Source organism: Engystomops pustulosus, chromosome 3, assembly GCF_040894005.1.
Source record: "Engystomops pustulosus chromosome 3, aEngPut4.maternal, whole genome shotgun sequence".
NCBI classification, from domain to species: Eukaryota; Metazoa; Chordata; class Amphibia; order Anura; family Leptodactylidae; genus Engystomops; species Engystomops pustulosus.
The window spans coordinates 75962978-75981117 of record NC_092413.1 but is presented as its reverse complement, the minus strand read 5'-3'; the positions used below and the strand labels follow the sequence as shown (position 1 = coordinate 75981117).

General features: G+C 40.0%; 1 protein-coding gene across 3 annotated transcripts in view; it reads left to right on the top strand.

Moving 5' to 3' along the window:
- TSNAX (translin associated factor X) overlaps positions 1-18140 on the top strand; it is a 60890-nt gene that overhangs the window by 11096 nt on the left and 31654 nt on the right. For 2 of the 3 annotated variants that reach the window (XM_072141122.1, XM_072141123.1), the window contains one exon: positions 4912-4989. In XM_072141122.1, the coding sequence (XP_071997223.1) occupies positions 4912-4989 (78 nt within the window). Of the gene's footprint in view, positions 1-4911; positions 4990-15726; positions 15872-18140 lie in introns of those variants that run through there. The other variant, XM_072141124.1, reaches the window with a different exon arrangement.

The window sequence follows — 18140 nt, the reverse complement described above, 5'->3', positions numbered from 1 at the left end:
GCGCCGTAGCTCTACGGCGCAGAGGTATAAGGGATGTATGAAGAGGGCTCACGGGCTGAGTCCTCTTCATACAAAGGTGGGGGTTTTTGCATAATGCATAAAACCCCCACCGCTAATAACCGCGGTCGGTGCTAGCTACTAACTCCCCCGTTGCCGCCGGCAAAGTCGCCGGCGGCATTTAAAAGACGGCGGCGCGCGGGCACCGCCATCTTTTTTTCGATCGCCACGCCCCCGAATGTCATCGGGGGGCGGCGATCGGTTGCCATGGTAGCCTCGTGTCTTCTTTTGACACAAGGCTATCTGGCAGCTGCAGATTCGTTACAATGAGCCAGTGGCTCATTGTAATGAATGTGCTGCAAAGATGCCATATATTGCAATACAGAAGTATTGCAGTATATGGTAGCAGCGATCTGACCATCTAGGGTTAATGCACCCTAGATGGTCTAAAAGATAGTGGAAAAAAAAAGAAAAAAAAAAGTTTAAAAAATAAAAAAAATTAATAAAATATTAAAAGTTCAAATCACCCCCCTTTCCCTAGAACGGATATAAAACATAATAAACAGTAAAAATCACAAACATATTAGGTATCGCCGCGTCCCAAAATGCCCGATCTATCAAAATATAAAAACGATTACGGGCGGCGGTGACCTCCGAGACGGGAAATGGCGCCCAAACTTCCGAAATGCGACTTTTACACCTTTTTACATAACATAAAAAATGAAATAAAAAATGATCAAAATGTCGCACAGACCTCAAAATGGTAGCAATGAAAACGTCGCCTCATTTCGCAAAAAATGACCCCTCACACATCTCCGTGCGCCAAAGTATGAAAAAGTTATTAGCGTCAGAAGATGGCAAAAATTTTTTTTTTCTTTTTTGTACACATTCGTTTAATTTTTGAAAATGTATTAAAACACCATAAAACCTATATAAATTTGGTATCACCGCGATCACACCGAACCAAAGAATAAAGTAGGCGTGTTATTTGAAGCGAAGAGTGAAAGTCTTAAAAACTGAGCCCACAAGAACGTGACGCACGTGCGTTTTTTTTTTTCAATTTTTCCACATTTGGAATTTTTTTTCAGCTTCGCGGTACACGGCATGTTAAAATAAATAACATTACGGGAAAGTAAAATTTGTTACGCACAAAATAAGCCCTCACACAGGTCTGTACACGTAAAAATGAAAAAGTTATGGATTTTTGAAGTTGGAGAGCGAGAAATGAACCGAAAAACCCTGCGTCCTTAAGGGGTTAAAAAAGAATGGAAAGATCCAGAAAAATGTACAGGAGTATTAAAAGGAAGCATCCTTTTTCCGAAGAAGACTTGGTCTTCTGACACATGGTACCGAAGGTGGATGTGCCTATAGCAAAAATTTCCCAAAAAAATCTCTTCCCTTTGAAGATCTAGGATTACTCAAGGATCCCATGGATAAAAAAAGCCGACAGTCTCCTGAAGAAATCGTGGGAAAAGTAAATGGCCATGTTACGGCACAGCATACCTGCTACATCCACGGCATGTACTTTAGGGGTCTGGCTTGGACAACTAGAACACCATCTAATTTCTGGCACATCAACAGCGGAAATCCTGGCATCAGTACCAATCCTACGTCAAGCTACATCAAGATGCATCAGCGGACCTCATTAAGATGGCATCCAGATTAGCAAATGCAGCTAGGAAGAATACTTGGCTGAAGCTATAAAGTTCTGTGCTTTACCATGTGAAAGAGACCGGTTGTTTGGATTATAAGGATTGGATGACATTTTTAGCAAAAAGGCGTCTAACAAAAAAATAGGGTTTCTAATGGAACCCAGGTACTTCCAACACCCCCAGTCTTTTAAAGAGCTCAGAAGAAGAGGTGAGTCAAACAGAGCACAAGCAGCCAGAGACCGAGGAAAAGGGTTTCTCTTCAACCCTAATATCAATAAAGAATGCACAGACCAATAATGCCAGGCTCCCCGTGTGTGTGGGGGTGTGTGATAAGGTGGTTCTACCCCGCCTGGGCCAATCTATCATCCTCCCCATGGGTAAAGACGTTGATAGAGGGAGGCAATCAGATCAAGTTTAACTCCTTTCCAAGAAGATTCCTGATTGTAAAGGATCGACTAAACCAAGTAATATTGGAGTCAAAGATTTTGTCCCTAGTGAAGAAAGACCTGGTTCCATCCAGCCAACAGGGAAAAGGGTACTACTCTTCTGTTAAGGAAACCAAATGGCTCATTCAGAGCTATTTTCGATCAAAACGATTTTAAATTTTTTCTGAAATACAGGTAATTCAAGATGGAGACAATACGGTTTACAGTACAGTACCTAGAGAAGAACCACTTTATGGCAACCCCGGACCTGAGCAATGCAGATTTTCAGATCCCAATCCATCGAAACTCCCAAAATTATGTGAGAGATGCTGTTTACATAAAAGGGGTACATCATCGTTTCCAATTCCGTTATTACCTTTTGGTATTTCCACTGCCATGAGGATATTCACAAAGGTGATGGCTGAAGTAGTAGCAGGCCTTATTTTAAAAGGGATTCATATAATACCATACCTGGACGACTTACTGGTTACTGATCTACTCCAAAAACACTTGGGAGAAGTAGCAACATCTTTCAGAATTTTGGTTGGCTAATAAACTGGGAAAAGTCAATTAGTTCCTTCCCAGGAAATGGTATTATCTTGCTGAATACCAGAATAAGTATGTCCTTAACAGAAAATAAAATTGTTTCGTTGTTAGACCAAATTTCTACATATCTTCACAGACCAAAGGCATCTTACAGAGAGGTGATGAATCCTACTACCTTCTTCGAACATTATAAATTGGCCATTTCTTCTGCTCTTTACTGCTGTTGTCCCACCCCGCCTCCCCAGGAACGTTTCTGTTATTCCTTCTGTGGAGGTGTAGGGGAAAGATTTAAATTACACTTGCCGGTACTTGGATTTCCCTTTTAGCCATCTGTTAAATTTGAATACACCATGTGCTATCTACATGATTATATGCACAATTTGCAATGTATCCTATGTGGGTCAAACAGGCAGAGATTTTAAAGTCAGATTTATGGAACAAATTAAGGATATCACCAACCCCAAAGGGAAAACACTTTCAGGAGTATCCAAGCATTTTTTGACACAACACAATGGTTATACCAGTGTGTTACAGGGTTTTACCATTGCAAAAAACTCCAAATCAAGAAGGGGGAGGTGATATTAACATAAAACTCATGGACAAGGAAGCCTACTGGCTCCTTAATTGAATACTCTGTATCCATGGGGTATGAATTTTTTTATTATTTTTTTTTTTTTAATGAATTTTTATGTCACTATAACATATCCCTTAGTTTGTATTATCTGGGTTAGTCGTAAGTGGGATTTTCTGTAAGCTAGGATTAATGTCCTTTGCATAATACAAATTCTTTCTTCAACCTTCATAGTTTGTGCCAAAAATTCAACATTTATAAAAAAAAAAAAAAAAAAAAAAAGGAGTGGAAGGACAAAACATCAAAGTTTGGCTGTTATCATGTACAATATTAAATTATTCTTGTGGATTGAGACTATATTGAAGTTTATGACAGTGGTTCAATGATTATGTTCTCATGATTTGTTTTTATTATTGTGTTTTAGATATGGCCGTTATCTTAAATAAATACATTTGATGGCCACCGGGATATTGACCATATCTTGGCACTATTATTTTTATATAATATATATATAATATATGTGTGTTTGGTGTATTGTTTTTCATATGAATTTATTATGTAGTCTAATTCATTGTATCGTGCAGGTATGGGTGTTTTCCCGATGTGTGCTGGGATGTGGGTGTGTGGGAGACAGATACAGTTGCACTTTAGTCATGATTAAGAGCAGGTGACCTGTTCGAAATGCGTAGACAATTGGATTTATTGCATACCTGGATGTATTTTATATGCGCAAGAAGAGTTTTAAAAGATAGAACTTTTTCTTCTGTCAGTGAACCAAGCCCTATTACTTTGACTGACAGTTGGGTGTCTCCTCAAACCTCTCACTGCGCTTGTTCGTGATTGCACACAAAGTGGCACATTGATATATGCACTTTGCCTGTGTATAGTGCAGATTCAGTATTTCTGGCACACGTTCTTCATGAATCTGGTGCCCTCTGCACAACTTGACAGAGTTCATTACTCTTTTTTTTTCTTTTTTTTGGTGCACCTTTACCAAGGGGGATGTAACGCATTTCTTTGCCTGTTAAATCCACCCTTCAGTGAAGAAATTGATGACTATTGCAGCCGCGCCACAAAAGAGTAGTGTGGGACACAAATGTGGCGTGGCCCCTTCTTAAATACCTGTGCAAGTAGTTTGCACTAGAAAGAACATGCAAAGTCCAACAGAAAACTGGCGCACGGCCCTTAGTAAATGTGCCCCAAAACGTGTGCCTTCTTGTGCTGCAAACTAAGGATCTAGGATCTGTGTATAAGCTAACAAAAGCTGCAAACAAGGCAGGATTAGGACCTGCTTAATATTTTGTGGCTTGAGCACATAGGGCTATGGAAATGGCAGCCATGTCTTTTAACTCCTAGATGGCACACAGACAAATTACTATTTGTCCAATCAATAAATGGCATATGAACGATTTTCCTTCTACAAAGCTTTAGTACTGTCATGGGCCGTTTTGTGATTTGGCAACACACACAACAATTCATTAAGATATGACCTGCCATTTGTGAGGTCATCTGTTCTGTGGTGACCTTGCCTCAACATCCTTTCAGGGTTTGTCATAAATACTGGCCAACCTCTAGGACCCACACCGATATCGAGGGGGGGGGGCCTAGAAACCATGCTTAGGTTATCAAGCATGTTTTGAGTTAAACAGTGATTGTCATTACTTTATAATATTTGAATGTTAAATGAAGTTGAAATGATATCTCTTATTTTGGCAAATAGGAATGGAAGAATTGAAGAAAATTCAGAAAACAAACAATAACATTGCTGAAGCTTCACCTGTATTAACAACTTTTAAATGTAGGTATTATAAAATACTAATTACTGCATATTATTTTAACATGTTAAGCAGAACAGTTTTTTATACTGTGTTTCTCTGATTATAAACACCAAAGATGTGGATATATACTTGACTGGGTCCATACACTTGAAGAATTATATACAAAAAAGGTCAAATTGACCTCCCTAACACCCATTATTCAACTTAATAATAAAACATAGCTTTTATTAATAATCTTTAAAACGGAAAAGCTTTCTTCCATACAACGTGTGGACAAATTTTCTATAATAGTTAAAAATTAGTAGTCTGTTGTGAGAACTTTACTGTATGGTGTGCAGTGTATAATAGCCCTGAGGCAGTTGGTACGATAAGTTACTAGTAATGTCGATTTCCTGTCAGTAGATGTCACTATTATACTCTAGTTTTCAAGAAATATTGCAACATTGTATTGTATTATAATTATACTGTAAATAGACTTCATGCCTAATTGGTTAACTGCAAATCTTTTACTGGTCACTATTTTGTAGTGTCAATTTCCTCTCGGTAAATTTCGCTATTCTACACCATTTTCCAAAGAATATTGCAACATTATATCACTGTATTGTGATTATAGTGTAAATAGACATCATGTCTGGTTGGCTATCCTGTGTCACTCCCACTGCCGAATTGACACTATGGCGTAAATTTATCATTAGTCCTATGTAGCTTCTTGGCATATAATTGTTGAAAATTTGTTGCGCAGACATCGCTTTTGCTTTTTTTTTCTTTTTTTCTTTTTTTTGCAAGAAAAACGCAACTCTAAAGTTGTACAATGCTGGAAAAAATACATCACAGAGTGGGCAACACCACATTTATCAACTGAGAATTTTCAAAAGAACGCAAATTTAATTGCAAAACTAAACCACATAGGAGGTGGTGCATGTGGGTCTATTGCTACTACGGGCAGGGCCGGTTCTAGACAAAGTGGGGCCCTGGGTAAAACTAAAAGTTGGGCCCCAAAATAAAACTATTTTATGACCAGTCACAATCAGCAAGAGGCTCCCTTTAGTATGATAAAACATACTGTAATTTTGGAGAATTTTACAGGAGATAGATCATAGGAAGATTGATGGGCAGCACGGTGGCTCAGTGGTTAGTACTACAACCTTGCAGCGCTGGTCAACATCTGCAAAGATTTTGTATGTTCTCTCTGTGTCTGCGTGGGTTTCCTCCGGGTCCTCCGGTTTCCTCCCACACTCCAAAAAATGACTGGTAGGTTGATTAGACTGTGAGGCCCATTGGGGAGAGGGACTGATATTTTCTGAAAGCAGATACTTTCCCCATTTTCAAAATTGCATCAAAGAGTTTATAGACATAGGCGCAATTTTGATTCAAACTGAAACATTTTCTAAAAAATACTTAAAATTTGACTGATGGCAAAAAATTTGTTCCAAAAATAAAATATTTACCTTCACATCTCCTAAATGTAATAGATAGACATGTGTAGAGTTCACAAATGTCCCATATTGATATGTTCACATAAATAAATCCACATAATATCATTAACACTGTAATAACTAGATATCTGCTTTTCAGCTAGAAATTTTTAGACAGTCACAACCTGCACAATGTAGCAATAAAACAGAATAAAAAGTAAAGGCGCCATAAAACCTATAGAATTTTGAAAGCAGACAACCAGGCGATGCATTTAGCAATTAACATTCAAAATTTTCTCTAAAATATGTACAAATCCAGATACTTATATAAAGAAAATATACTTTCCTAAAACAGTAAGATGTGAGGAGATCATACAGACCCCACATGTGTATATTCCCCAAAATATCCAGCGAAGGGAACTGCAGAAAATTCACACAGATGTATATCCTTATATCCTAGATGTATGTTCCTTACACAATGGTCACCCAAATAAATAACTGTATATCAATAAACCTCTCTAATGAGATAATAAGTCACATTTAGATGTGCGCCATTGTATTAGCCGCATAATAACAGAACCCTCCGCGCTTCATGAGAGTGAGAACGTCATAACATGGGTGTAAATAATGGAGGATGGTGGGAAATAAAAACTTTATTCCAGAACATGTGGGTGTCTTTGGTGTTACATATAACTTTATGGACATGTTCTGGTCGCGGTGTAGTCACATTAGGCGAAGAGGATCGAATGTTCATCGTATCAGTCAATTTTCCCAACAAAAAAAAAAACTATTTCAAAATAAAAAGGAATAAGAGAGAAAGAGTGTTCTTAGATAGTTCTGCATAAAGAAGGGTTAAAAACATGAATATTAGTTGATATTATTCCTTCTCAAAATGTAGTAACATATAAAGTGACTATTTCCATTATCTGTGAGGTGCAGCAGCTCCTGTGTGCAGCAAATTCTCCCTGTAGACCCATGGCTAAGAATCTGGAGGGGGTGGGCCACTTCAGGGGGCTGTATCTCTGGCTCTGTGACACATGGAACCTCACTTCTTTTTTCCTATGAAAGAAGAGAGTCTCCTCTTTTATATGAATCTAAATATGTGTTTCTAAGTTTTAAAAAAACGGAGCTATTAACTGTTAAACGGCCGTCGGGAGTGATTTTTATATATAAAAATGGCACCTGATATCCTCACTTTAAACCTGAATATCTCTGGATCCATGGCACCTAGAAACAAAATTCTTTCTCCCACTACAGGTGGGAGATTTATCTCAAACTTTTAACAATTTTAACGCTTGTGCTCAATTTTGAAGTTTTTGCTCAATTTTATGTTTGAAGTATCTGAAACTTTCCTGTGCAAAAACATTGCAAAAAAGGCAGAAATTGAGCAGATGTTAAACTTACGTGTGACTGGTGCAGACTATTCGCATAGAGCACACACAGCTGATACTTGCATCAGAAGACATTTAACACTGCACATACACCGGACTATAAATCAGACTGTTGGAAACCTGCCAGTCTAACACATGGACAGTTAACTGCTCAAAATCCTGCATAATGATAAATCTCCCCCTATGTTCCAATTTGTTGTTCACAACATGCTATCACTATGACTAACTTGTACACAGGGCTATCTACTACTGTGCTGTCTAATTGTATCATGATAGGTTAATCATATAACACTGACTTTCGATTTTCACACGCTCACTGCGGCTACTAGCTAAAATCAATATATCACACTAGAGCCCTCCCGACATGTTTCGCCACAGCAGTGGTGTCATCAGGGGTGCCCGGGGCTAGAGTGTGCTCATAATTGCGCATCTCGAGGTAATAATACCTCTGTTTGTGATGTAACCTCTGACGTTACTATCAGTTTTGCCCATTAGTGTGTTTTTAAACCGATTAGACCAATTACATTTTACATCCTGTTTTTCTGGCATAGGTCGTAGTCCAGCCACTTACTTACGTCGCCTGCGCAGACTGTTAATACTGTGAACTCTGGGTCTGCACATGCCGAAAGCCAGGACCAAGCACAAATTCTTGGACTTTTCAGTCGGATAACTGTCTATGGTGCGTCTGCACTGACTATTCTATTTTTTTTTTTTTTTTTGCCCACATCGCACTTCCAGCCGGACTCACGCATGCGCTGGGACTTAGATTTCCAGCCAACTTGTCTCTATAGTACATTGACGCGGGTCCCTGGATTAACATCCGTTGGGATCACCCACTTGGAGCCTCGATCATTTAGAGAATAATAAAGTAAGTGAGTTAATAAATGAAAGTACATCCTAATCATATAAATGTCGCTTGTATTTAAGGAGTGCACTATGGTCGGATATATGTCAGCCCTATACTTTTGTTTAGAGTTATAAATTATGAGAGCAGTGACAAGAAAAACCCAACTGTCCACTGTTTTTATTTACTCCATGTGTTACAGTATAGGTGATCGCATTGTCTCACACTTGCTATCTTGTGTTAACACATAAGTACATACTACGACATTCCAATTAACCTATTACCAGGGGACTATCAAAAAGGGTGATATTCTCTAATCATAGTATCACATCATGACACTCTGGAAACTATGCATCAGAACAATTTTTGGGAACAACACTATTTACAGAGAAATATCTCATTATAGAAATGCTGCGTATGTAAATCCCTCGTTGAATCCTACGGGACTTAGGCTATCCACCGAGCTTCCATTTGGAGTAGCAATTTATCCACCTTTCCTTTTCCGGGACCAGTTTTAATCTGATCAATGGTCCAGAATCTGAGGTGGTTCATATTCCCACCGTTTTTATTTATTTTTTTTATTTTACAAAAAAATTTGATTTGTTTTGCCAATGACGTTTTTTTATCAATCCTGGCAGTGCTCAAATGTGAGGATATTCTCCTTTTCAGTTCTTGAATTGTCTTTCCTACGTAGATTTTCGGACATGCACATTGTGCAATATAAATCACACCAGTGCTCTTACTATTTAAACATTTACGATTTTTGAATTCTCTTTTTTGCGAACCATATTAAATATCAAGGTGTCTCTGTTGCCACTTTTGGCTCTCCTATATGCTTGTTTTAGGGTTTTACGTGAGTATCCCCTCTCCAAGAAACGCTCATATAAGAGTTTTGGCTCTTTTTCAAAAGCCTCTTCTAAGGAACAGTTCCGTTTTGCCCTCAAGTATTGCCCAGCTGGGATCCCCCTTTTTAGGGGTTTGGGGTGCCAACTGTCCCACTTCAATAGGCTTTTTGTAGATGTAACTTTCCGGTAGACTGTAGTTACTATACAGAGATACAGGGGCATATTTACTTGGTCCTGTCGCAATCATTCCGTGCGTTGTCCAATGTGGATTTGGGTCCGGCGCGATTCACTAAGATCGTGTGTCCGAGTTCCTTCCTGTGTCGCTGCTGCGCCGAGGTTCCCACGGAGTTCACCTGCTTCTTCCCGCTGCATGTGAGTTCTTGATCTTGCGACACAAAACCTTTTTTCCAACAGCCACGCCCCTGATTTCTGTCGCCTGCAAGCCGGCACCGATGCGCCAAAATCCGATCGTGTGCGCCAAAATCCTGGGGCAATTCGGCGCACCATGGAAATATTCAGGAAACCCGACGAATGTTGCAATATTTCTTAAAATGGTGTATAATAGTGACATCTACTGATGGGCAATCAACATTACTAGTATTGAAGGTGCTATAAACTTATCGTACGAACTACCTCAGTGCTATTACACAAGACACTGCTCACCATACAGTAAAGTTCTCACAATTTGACTACATAATTTTTTTTTACTATTATAGAAAATTCAAATGCAGAGGTCCGGCTCAAGAGTAAACTTAACTCCCAATTCAGGTAAAAAATTCCAAATATTTTATTGAAGTCTTCTTGACATACATACATAATAAAAAATGATGGCCATCGATGGCAAAAAAGTCCTTTAGATTGCCTGCACGTTTTGGATAAACACTATATCCTTACTCATGGCTAAAGAAAGCACAATGAATTACAACTTATATCTCACCCGTTAATGGTCACTCCCACAGAGCCAACCAATCAGCTCCGGTATATGTAGTGACCAATACGATATAGGATAATACATATTGCATTGCAAACGGCTTTACATAAAAAACTGAGAACTGGTAATAGCATATAGAAACTATAAAAGTACTATGCCACCTGATCAAAAAGCAGACAGTTTATAATTGGCAGATAACATCAAGTCTCTTATTTAACCCCTTCGGGACCTGTGTCTCCAAACAAAAAATCCAATAAGTTTCACGATTGTACATCTTCTTCTTGCGGTCACCTCCTCGAGGAGAGTTAAATAATCTCTCTATACCCATGCAAGAAAAAGATTTACAATCGCCCCCATGTACAGAACAAAAGTGTCTTGAGGCCATAGATACATTCACAGAATCCATATTTTTCATATCGTCCCCATGACGGCCCCACTGGAGGTCCTCTGTAGGGACAGGAAATTGAGAGCATTAAATAGCCCCTCCCTCAACCTCCCACCAGTGTTTTTCCTGTCCCTACAGGGATAAGGTTAAGAGTAAAATCCTCTCTTTCCTCCAGGGGGGTGGGGGGTAGGTGGAATCCCGTACCTCTCGTGGGTGCTTGTTTCCCTGGGGCTTCCCTCGTCTGGCCTCCTCATGAGTCTTACTTGGGGTCTCCAGGTCCTGGATTAACATTTTTGTCTCCTGCGGACGAGCAGGAGTCAGCGGGCAGTGCCGGCAGCTTCTTACGGCCCTCCTGGGGGGGCCGCGGCAGCCGGCACATAGCGCATTTTCATGCGCTTGGTCACTTCCGGGTTACGGGGCAAAAACTGGAAGTGACGTCAGAGACCTCAGCGAACCAAGCTCATCTTAGTAGCACCTTTTTCGCCAAAGAGAAATTGGTTCCCAATTCTACAGAAATTGGCAATAGACTTTCCTTTCATCCTGCCCAGGAGGCCGGACATTCTACATCAGGGACTAGTCCTGCATCAGAACCCAGGGTTTCTAAACCTAGCAGCCTGGATCCTGAAAGCACCTTCTTAAGATCAAAAGGCTTATCATATAAGGAAGTGATGGCGAACCTTTAAGAGACCGAGTGCCCAAACTATAACCAAAATCCACTTATTTACCGCAAAGTGCCAACATTGCATTTTAAGCAGTAACTTAAGAGCTACCTGCTCTTCAACATTTATCAGTCGTATTGGCCCCTTGAGGCCACTAATACAGGCGTTCCCCTACTTAAGAACACTCGACTTACATACGACCCATAGTTACAAACGGCCCTCTGGATATTGGTAATTTCTTGTACCTTAGTCCTAGGCTACAATAAACAGCTATAACAGTTATCAAATGTGTCTGTAATGAAGCTTTATTGTTAATATTGATTCTTATGACAACCCAACAATTTTAAAATGCACTTGTCACAGAGACCAAAAAAGTTCTGGCTGGGATTACAATGATTAAATATACAGTTCCGACTCGCATACAAATTCAACTTAAGAACAAACCAACAGACCCTATCTTGTATGTAACCCGGGGACTGCCTGTACAGTTGTAAGAAGGAGGGCACATTCAGACTATCATTGTAGCTTCTCACCATGGTCTCTCTATACAGTAAGAATGTAGGGTCCAGTAGGATGACCTACAAAGATAATGCAGTTCTATCAACACATTCTCACTTTTAATTACCCAGCAAATATGGGTCAGGAATAGAATAAAACATCCGAAAATATTGAGGCATTTTGAAGAAAAAGCGGATGTTCATGAGTGAATACAAATAACAATCTTTATTTAGTTAATTTTGCAAATACAAAGATAAAATTAAAAACAATTAAAAAGCACCCTAGGTGCCATACTAATACCCATGTCCCCAGTGCACAATAATAAGCAAATAGTAACCGGTAAACAGGTTGCAAAGTACATCAAAGAAGCACCATCCATGCAACAAAATGCAGGAGAGGTAGTCAGACAAGTGTACAATATATAAGGTGCTAAAAATGGCCACCGTTTACCTGGATAAGAGATGTCAATGTTTGGCACTGCCCCCAGTGCCAAACATTGACATCTCTTATCCAGGTAAACGGTGGCCATTTTTAGCACCTTATATATTGTACACTTGTCTGACTACCTCTCCTGCATTTTGTTGCATGGATGGTGCTTCTTTGATGTACTTTGCAACCTGTTTACCGGTTACTATTTGCTTATTATTGTGCACTGGGGACATGGGTATTAGTATGGAACCTAGGGTGCTTTTTAATTGTTTTTAATTTTATCTTTGTATTTGCAAAATTAACTAAATAAAGATTGTTATTTGTATTCACTCATGAACATCCGCTTTTTCTTCAAAATTCCACATTCTCACTTTTACCGCAGTTCCAAACAGCCAATGAAGTGTCGTTTTAAAATAGCGCTGATTGTAGCATCTCTTAAATTGCCTGGGTCGGCAGGAAGATTTGGTGAATTTGGTCCTGTTTGGTGAGCTCTGTCCTGGGTTCAGTGGCCTGAGTGCCCACAGAAAGGGCTCTGAGTGCCAGCTCTGGCACCCGTGCCATAGGTTCGCCACCACTGATATAACGTGACACTAAACAAATTGTGTCATTGTTGGATGGTTTTTCCTGGAGTAGCTCTCACCGTTGGTTGTCTTGTGATGTAGTTGGATTGTACCCCTCATTGTTGCATGATATTGCCCTGCAGTGCCTTTCACATTTTCTAGCATCTTACAGTTCTAATGATGACATCACAAGGGAATTTATTCATATCTCTATGGAATTTCTACTTTCGAAAAATTATTTTTCTTTTGATGGAATTTTTTTTCTGCAGCAGTGTGGCGCGGCCACGGGGGGTAGATGTTAGCCCTCCATGGCCAATATTTACATGGCTGTTTGGGAGAAGAAGTTCTTGTTCTCTCCTAACAACCCGTTCCTCTCCCATATCAAGTGGTATAGTCGTTATATTGATGACCTGCTCTTGATATGGGAGGGGACAGAGGTTGAGGCCGACAATTTCATCAGGTATATCAATAATAACCGCATGAATCTAAAATTTACCTCCTGCTCAGATCCACAGACCATGCATTTTTTGTACATTTCTCTCTGGGGAGGTGATCTGCTTGAAATTAAACCGTTTGTTAAACCAACATCTACCAATTCCATTCCATTTTAGATATCGTGCCATCCCTCACATGTGAGTAAAAATATTCCAGTCGGTGAGCTTATCAGATTACAATGTAATTGTACCAGTCCCCCAGAGTTTCAGAATATTGAACTTAAAGTACACAAGGATTTACGACAAAGAAATTATCCCCCTTGGATGCTCCATAGAGCGTTCAATATAGTGGACAATATCCCTAGAACGGATTTGTTACAGGCTGATGGTAGAAAAACTAAAAATAATAAAAAATGCGATTCATATGTCTCCGTTACATTTTCTACCTCTTACAGCAATCAATACTGTGATATTGTACGTATTATTAAGAAATACTTACCATTGCTTTACATAGATGATTCCATTTCAAAGTCTCTTGGTAGAGACTTTTGTTTCCGATTTGTTTCCAGAAAAGCACCAACTCTAGGTAACTTACTATCACCTAGCTTATTTTTGTCATCATGTAATGTTAAGGAACCGACATGGTTGTCCACAAAAGGATTTTTTAAATGTGGCCACAAAAAATGTATGTGTTGCAATTATGCGATACCCTCACGTTATTTCCAGTCCTCATGCACAAAGCAACAATATTTGAGGATATATTAATTGCAATACCACATATGTGGTGTACCTAATTACTTGTACCAGCTGTAATGTTCAGTATGTCGGCTGCACTTGTGGTGCATTAAAAACACGCATCAGAAGACACCTGTCTTAGATGCAAAAAATATGGATTCTGTGAATGTATCTATGGCCTCAAGACACTTTTGTTCTGTACATGGGGGCGATTGTAAATCTTTTTCTTGCATGGGTATAGAGAGATTATTTAACTCTCCTCGAGGAGGTGACCGCAAGAAGAAGATGTACAATCGTGAAACTTATTGGATTGTTTTGTTTGGAGACACGGGTCCCGAAGGGGTTAAATAAGAGACTTGATGTTATCTGCCAATTATAAACTGTCTGCTTTTTGATCAGGTGGCATAGTACTTTTATAGTTTCTATATGCTATTACCAGTTCTCAGTTTTTTATGTAAAGCTGTTTGCAATGCAATATGTATTATCCTATATCGTATTGGTCACTGCATATACCGGAGCTGATTGGTTGGCTCTGTGGGAGTGACCATTAACGGGTGAGATATAAGTTGTAATTCATTGTGCTTTCTTTAGCCATGAGTAAGGATATAGTGTTTATCCAAAACGTGCAGGCAATCTAAAGGACTTTTTTGCCATCGATGGCCATCATTTTTTATTATGTATGTATGTCAAGAAGACTTCAATAAAATATTTGGAATTTTTTACCTGAATTGGGAGTTAAGTTTACTCTTGAGCCGGACCTCTGCATTTGAATTTTCTATAATAGTAAAAAAAAATTATGTAGTCAAATTGTGAGAACTTTACTGTATGGTGTGCAGTGTCTTGTGTAATAGCACTGAGGTAGTTCGTACGATAAGTTTATAGCACCTTCAATACTAGTAATGTTGATTGCCCATCAGTAGATGTCACTATTATACACCATTTTAAGAAATATTGCAACATTGTGGGGCTCATTTACTAAGGGCCCGAACGCCGCACTTTCGTCGGGTTTCCCGAATATTTCCATGGTGCGCCGAATTGCCCCAGGATTTTGGCGCACGCGAATGGATTTTGCCGCATCGGTGCCGGCTTGCAGGCGACAGAAATCAGGGGCGTGGCCGTTGGACAACCTGACAGACTCTGACAAACCGCGGAATTTAAAAAAGGTTTTGTGTCGCAAGATCAAGAACTCACATGCAGCGGGGAAGAAGCAGGTGAACTCCGTGGGAACCTCGGCGCAGCAGCGACACAGGAAGGAACTCGAACACACGATCCGGACCTCTACATTTGAATGCTGCGTCTCCCTTGAAATTGGTGTAATCCGAGCCCGAGCAAACCTTCTCATTAGTCCACTGCATCCCAGGTGAGCTGACAACGATTTTCTATTATAGAAAATTCGTCCACCCGTTATGTGGAATCTTTTTTCTGTTTTTAAAGATTATTGATAAAAGCAACGTTTTATTATTAACTTGACTAATGGGTCTCAGTGAGGTCAATTAGACCTTTTTTGTATAAAATTCTCTGAAAATAAGACCTATCCTGAAAACAAGTCTTTCGTTCACAGGCAGGGCTGGATTAAAGATAGGGCTGCTGGGGCGTATGCCCCTGGGCCACCACCATCTGGTCAAAAACCACCATCCTGTACACTGCATGGAAATGAGGATGTTTGCTGGCTGTATTTTCTCCTTATTTACATCTATGAGCTCACACACCCTCTGTGCCCTGCTATGTGCCCAAAAGGCCCCTGTAAGTGGGTTACCTCATGTACCACTCTTCCAGGTATGTTGGTTTAAATCACATGGTGCTGAACCTGAGGAACGTTATTTGACTTTATGGAAAGCAGATTTGGATGGTTACGTTTGCTAAAAAAAAAAAAATTGTATTGGGCAAGGATAATCCAATGTATAAGTACACAAATCCATTCTCAGACATTTTCCAAATTCAAAGTTTTCCAAGTTTTTACAATTTCCGTGTGTAACCCTATTTTCTGACAACCAAGGCGCAACATGCACCCTAAAAGTTTTTTCTTTTCTCCTGATATGGTCTCTTTTTCACATTCTGACATCTGCTTGTTCTCTTTGCGGGTTATCGAGATATATGGGCTCATTTAGAGATATATGGGCTCTGAACCACACTTTTGTCAAACTGTTCACGTTCTTCTAGGCTAAAATGGCTTGCACGGGTATTTAAAAAGTGTCTGTGCTGCTATCGCGTCGCATTTGACACTTTTGTGGCGCATAAATCCAAAAGAATAATAAAGCAGGGGATATGGGCGCTACATATAATGTAAATTTATCCCCTGCTCAAATTATACTATACCCCAAAAAGATTGAACCAAATAAAGAAAATATTCAATTTACAAATATAACATGATAAAGTTTATTATACACATAGTTACACAGAAAAGCAGAGCAATGGAAACAAATGCTTATATTAAAATCGATGCATGCCTTGCAGATATAGACATGATTTACCACCAGAGGAGCATGTAAGATCCTAGTTATGGAGTAAAAAGTAACACAGGTCAAACATTGCAGTCACTAAATGTCTTCTGGATCCCTCTGTGGGTGTTCCCAGGAACCTGCAGCTCTCTGGGAGTTGGGGGGGATGTGGGATGGGCCCCCTTTGAATGTACAGCTTGTGCGGCTATACTGTACGTTTTCCCCCGATTTGTAGAGCGAGACCTAGGGGGGATTCAGCTGGACCTCTGCTCCATTTTTTTTCCAGCTCATACGTCTGGGGGCTGCACTTCATGTGTTCCTTCCCCGATTAAACTGGGGACCGAGGGGAATGTCCTCAAAATGGGGCTTTCTGCTGCGTATCCAGGACTGTCTTCCCACATGCTGCTGCCAGTTGGGGCTGTTTAGCCAACTCGCCCTTTCCTTTCTGCAGTGATGGATTAGCCGGGACACAGCAGCCAATTGCTGCCGTGGAAGGCATACCTGTTTCCTGCTTCTCCGTGGCTCTTTGCCTCCCCTCCCATTTTGGAAGATGACCTCGGCCTGGCCATGAGGAAACGGCTGACGGGGTGGGGGATCGGTCTCGGGTAGTGATCCAGGGAGTGGGTTTTCACCTGGACTACTTCTGCTGTGGAGCTGTGGGCTTTTGCTCCTTCTCGGAGCGTCTTCTGGGCTTCGGTGTCAGCGTGCTCTGCTGCTATCGGGGGAAATTGGCACCAGGGATCCGGAGCACAAGATTCAAGCTGCCATCTTAGATGGTGGCTAACCATGCCCCCCAGCATATACATTTCTTAAAGGACATCTACCATCAGGATGAAGGAATGTAAACAAAGCACACATACCTGCTGGTGTATGCATACTCTGACAGGATCCACTTTTCTTCCAGCTTCTTATGCCTTTGTTTTTAAAGCTTATTATTAAATTCTGCAACTGAGCCTGAGGGGGCTCCCTCAGGCCAGAGCCCTCCATTTGCATAATTAAATACAGGCGGTCCCCTACTTAAGAACACCTGACTTGCATATGACCCCTAGTTACAAACAGACCTCTGGATGTTGGCAATTTACTGTACTTTGACCTTGGGCTACAATAAACAGCTATAATAGTTATCACTGGTGTCTACAATGAAGCTTAATTGTTAATCCTGGCTCTAATGACAATCCAAAATTTTTAAAATCCAATTGTCACAGAGACCAAAAAAAATTTTGTCTGGGGCTTACAATGATAAAGTATACAGTTCCGACTTGCATACAAATTCAACTTAAGAACAAACCTACAGGCCCCATCTTGTATGTAACCCGGGGACTGCCTGTATATATATTTTTTTGTGAAAACCAAGGAATAAGATGCTAAAAGTAGAGTGGATCCAGGCAGAGCGGGCACACCCCAGCGTGTAAGTGTGCATCATCCTGGTGATAGATTACCAAGATTACCCTCCATTCCACATTTTTAAATTAATATTCATTAATTAACTTTAAAAGTATTGTATAATTTGAATAGCCTCTTCACATTGTTATTGCTAATAAATATTATTTGTACACCTTAAAACACTGAAGCAAAATCATGCTAAGTTACTTTTAAGTCTGTTTACA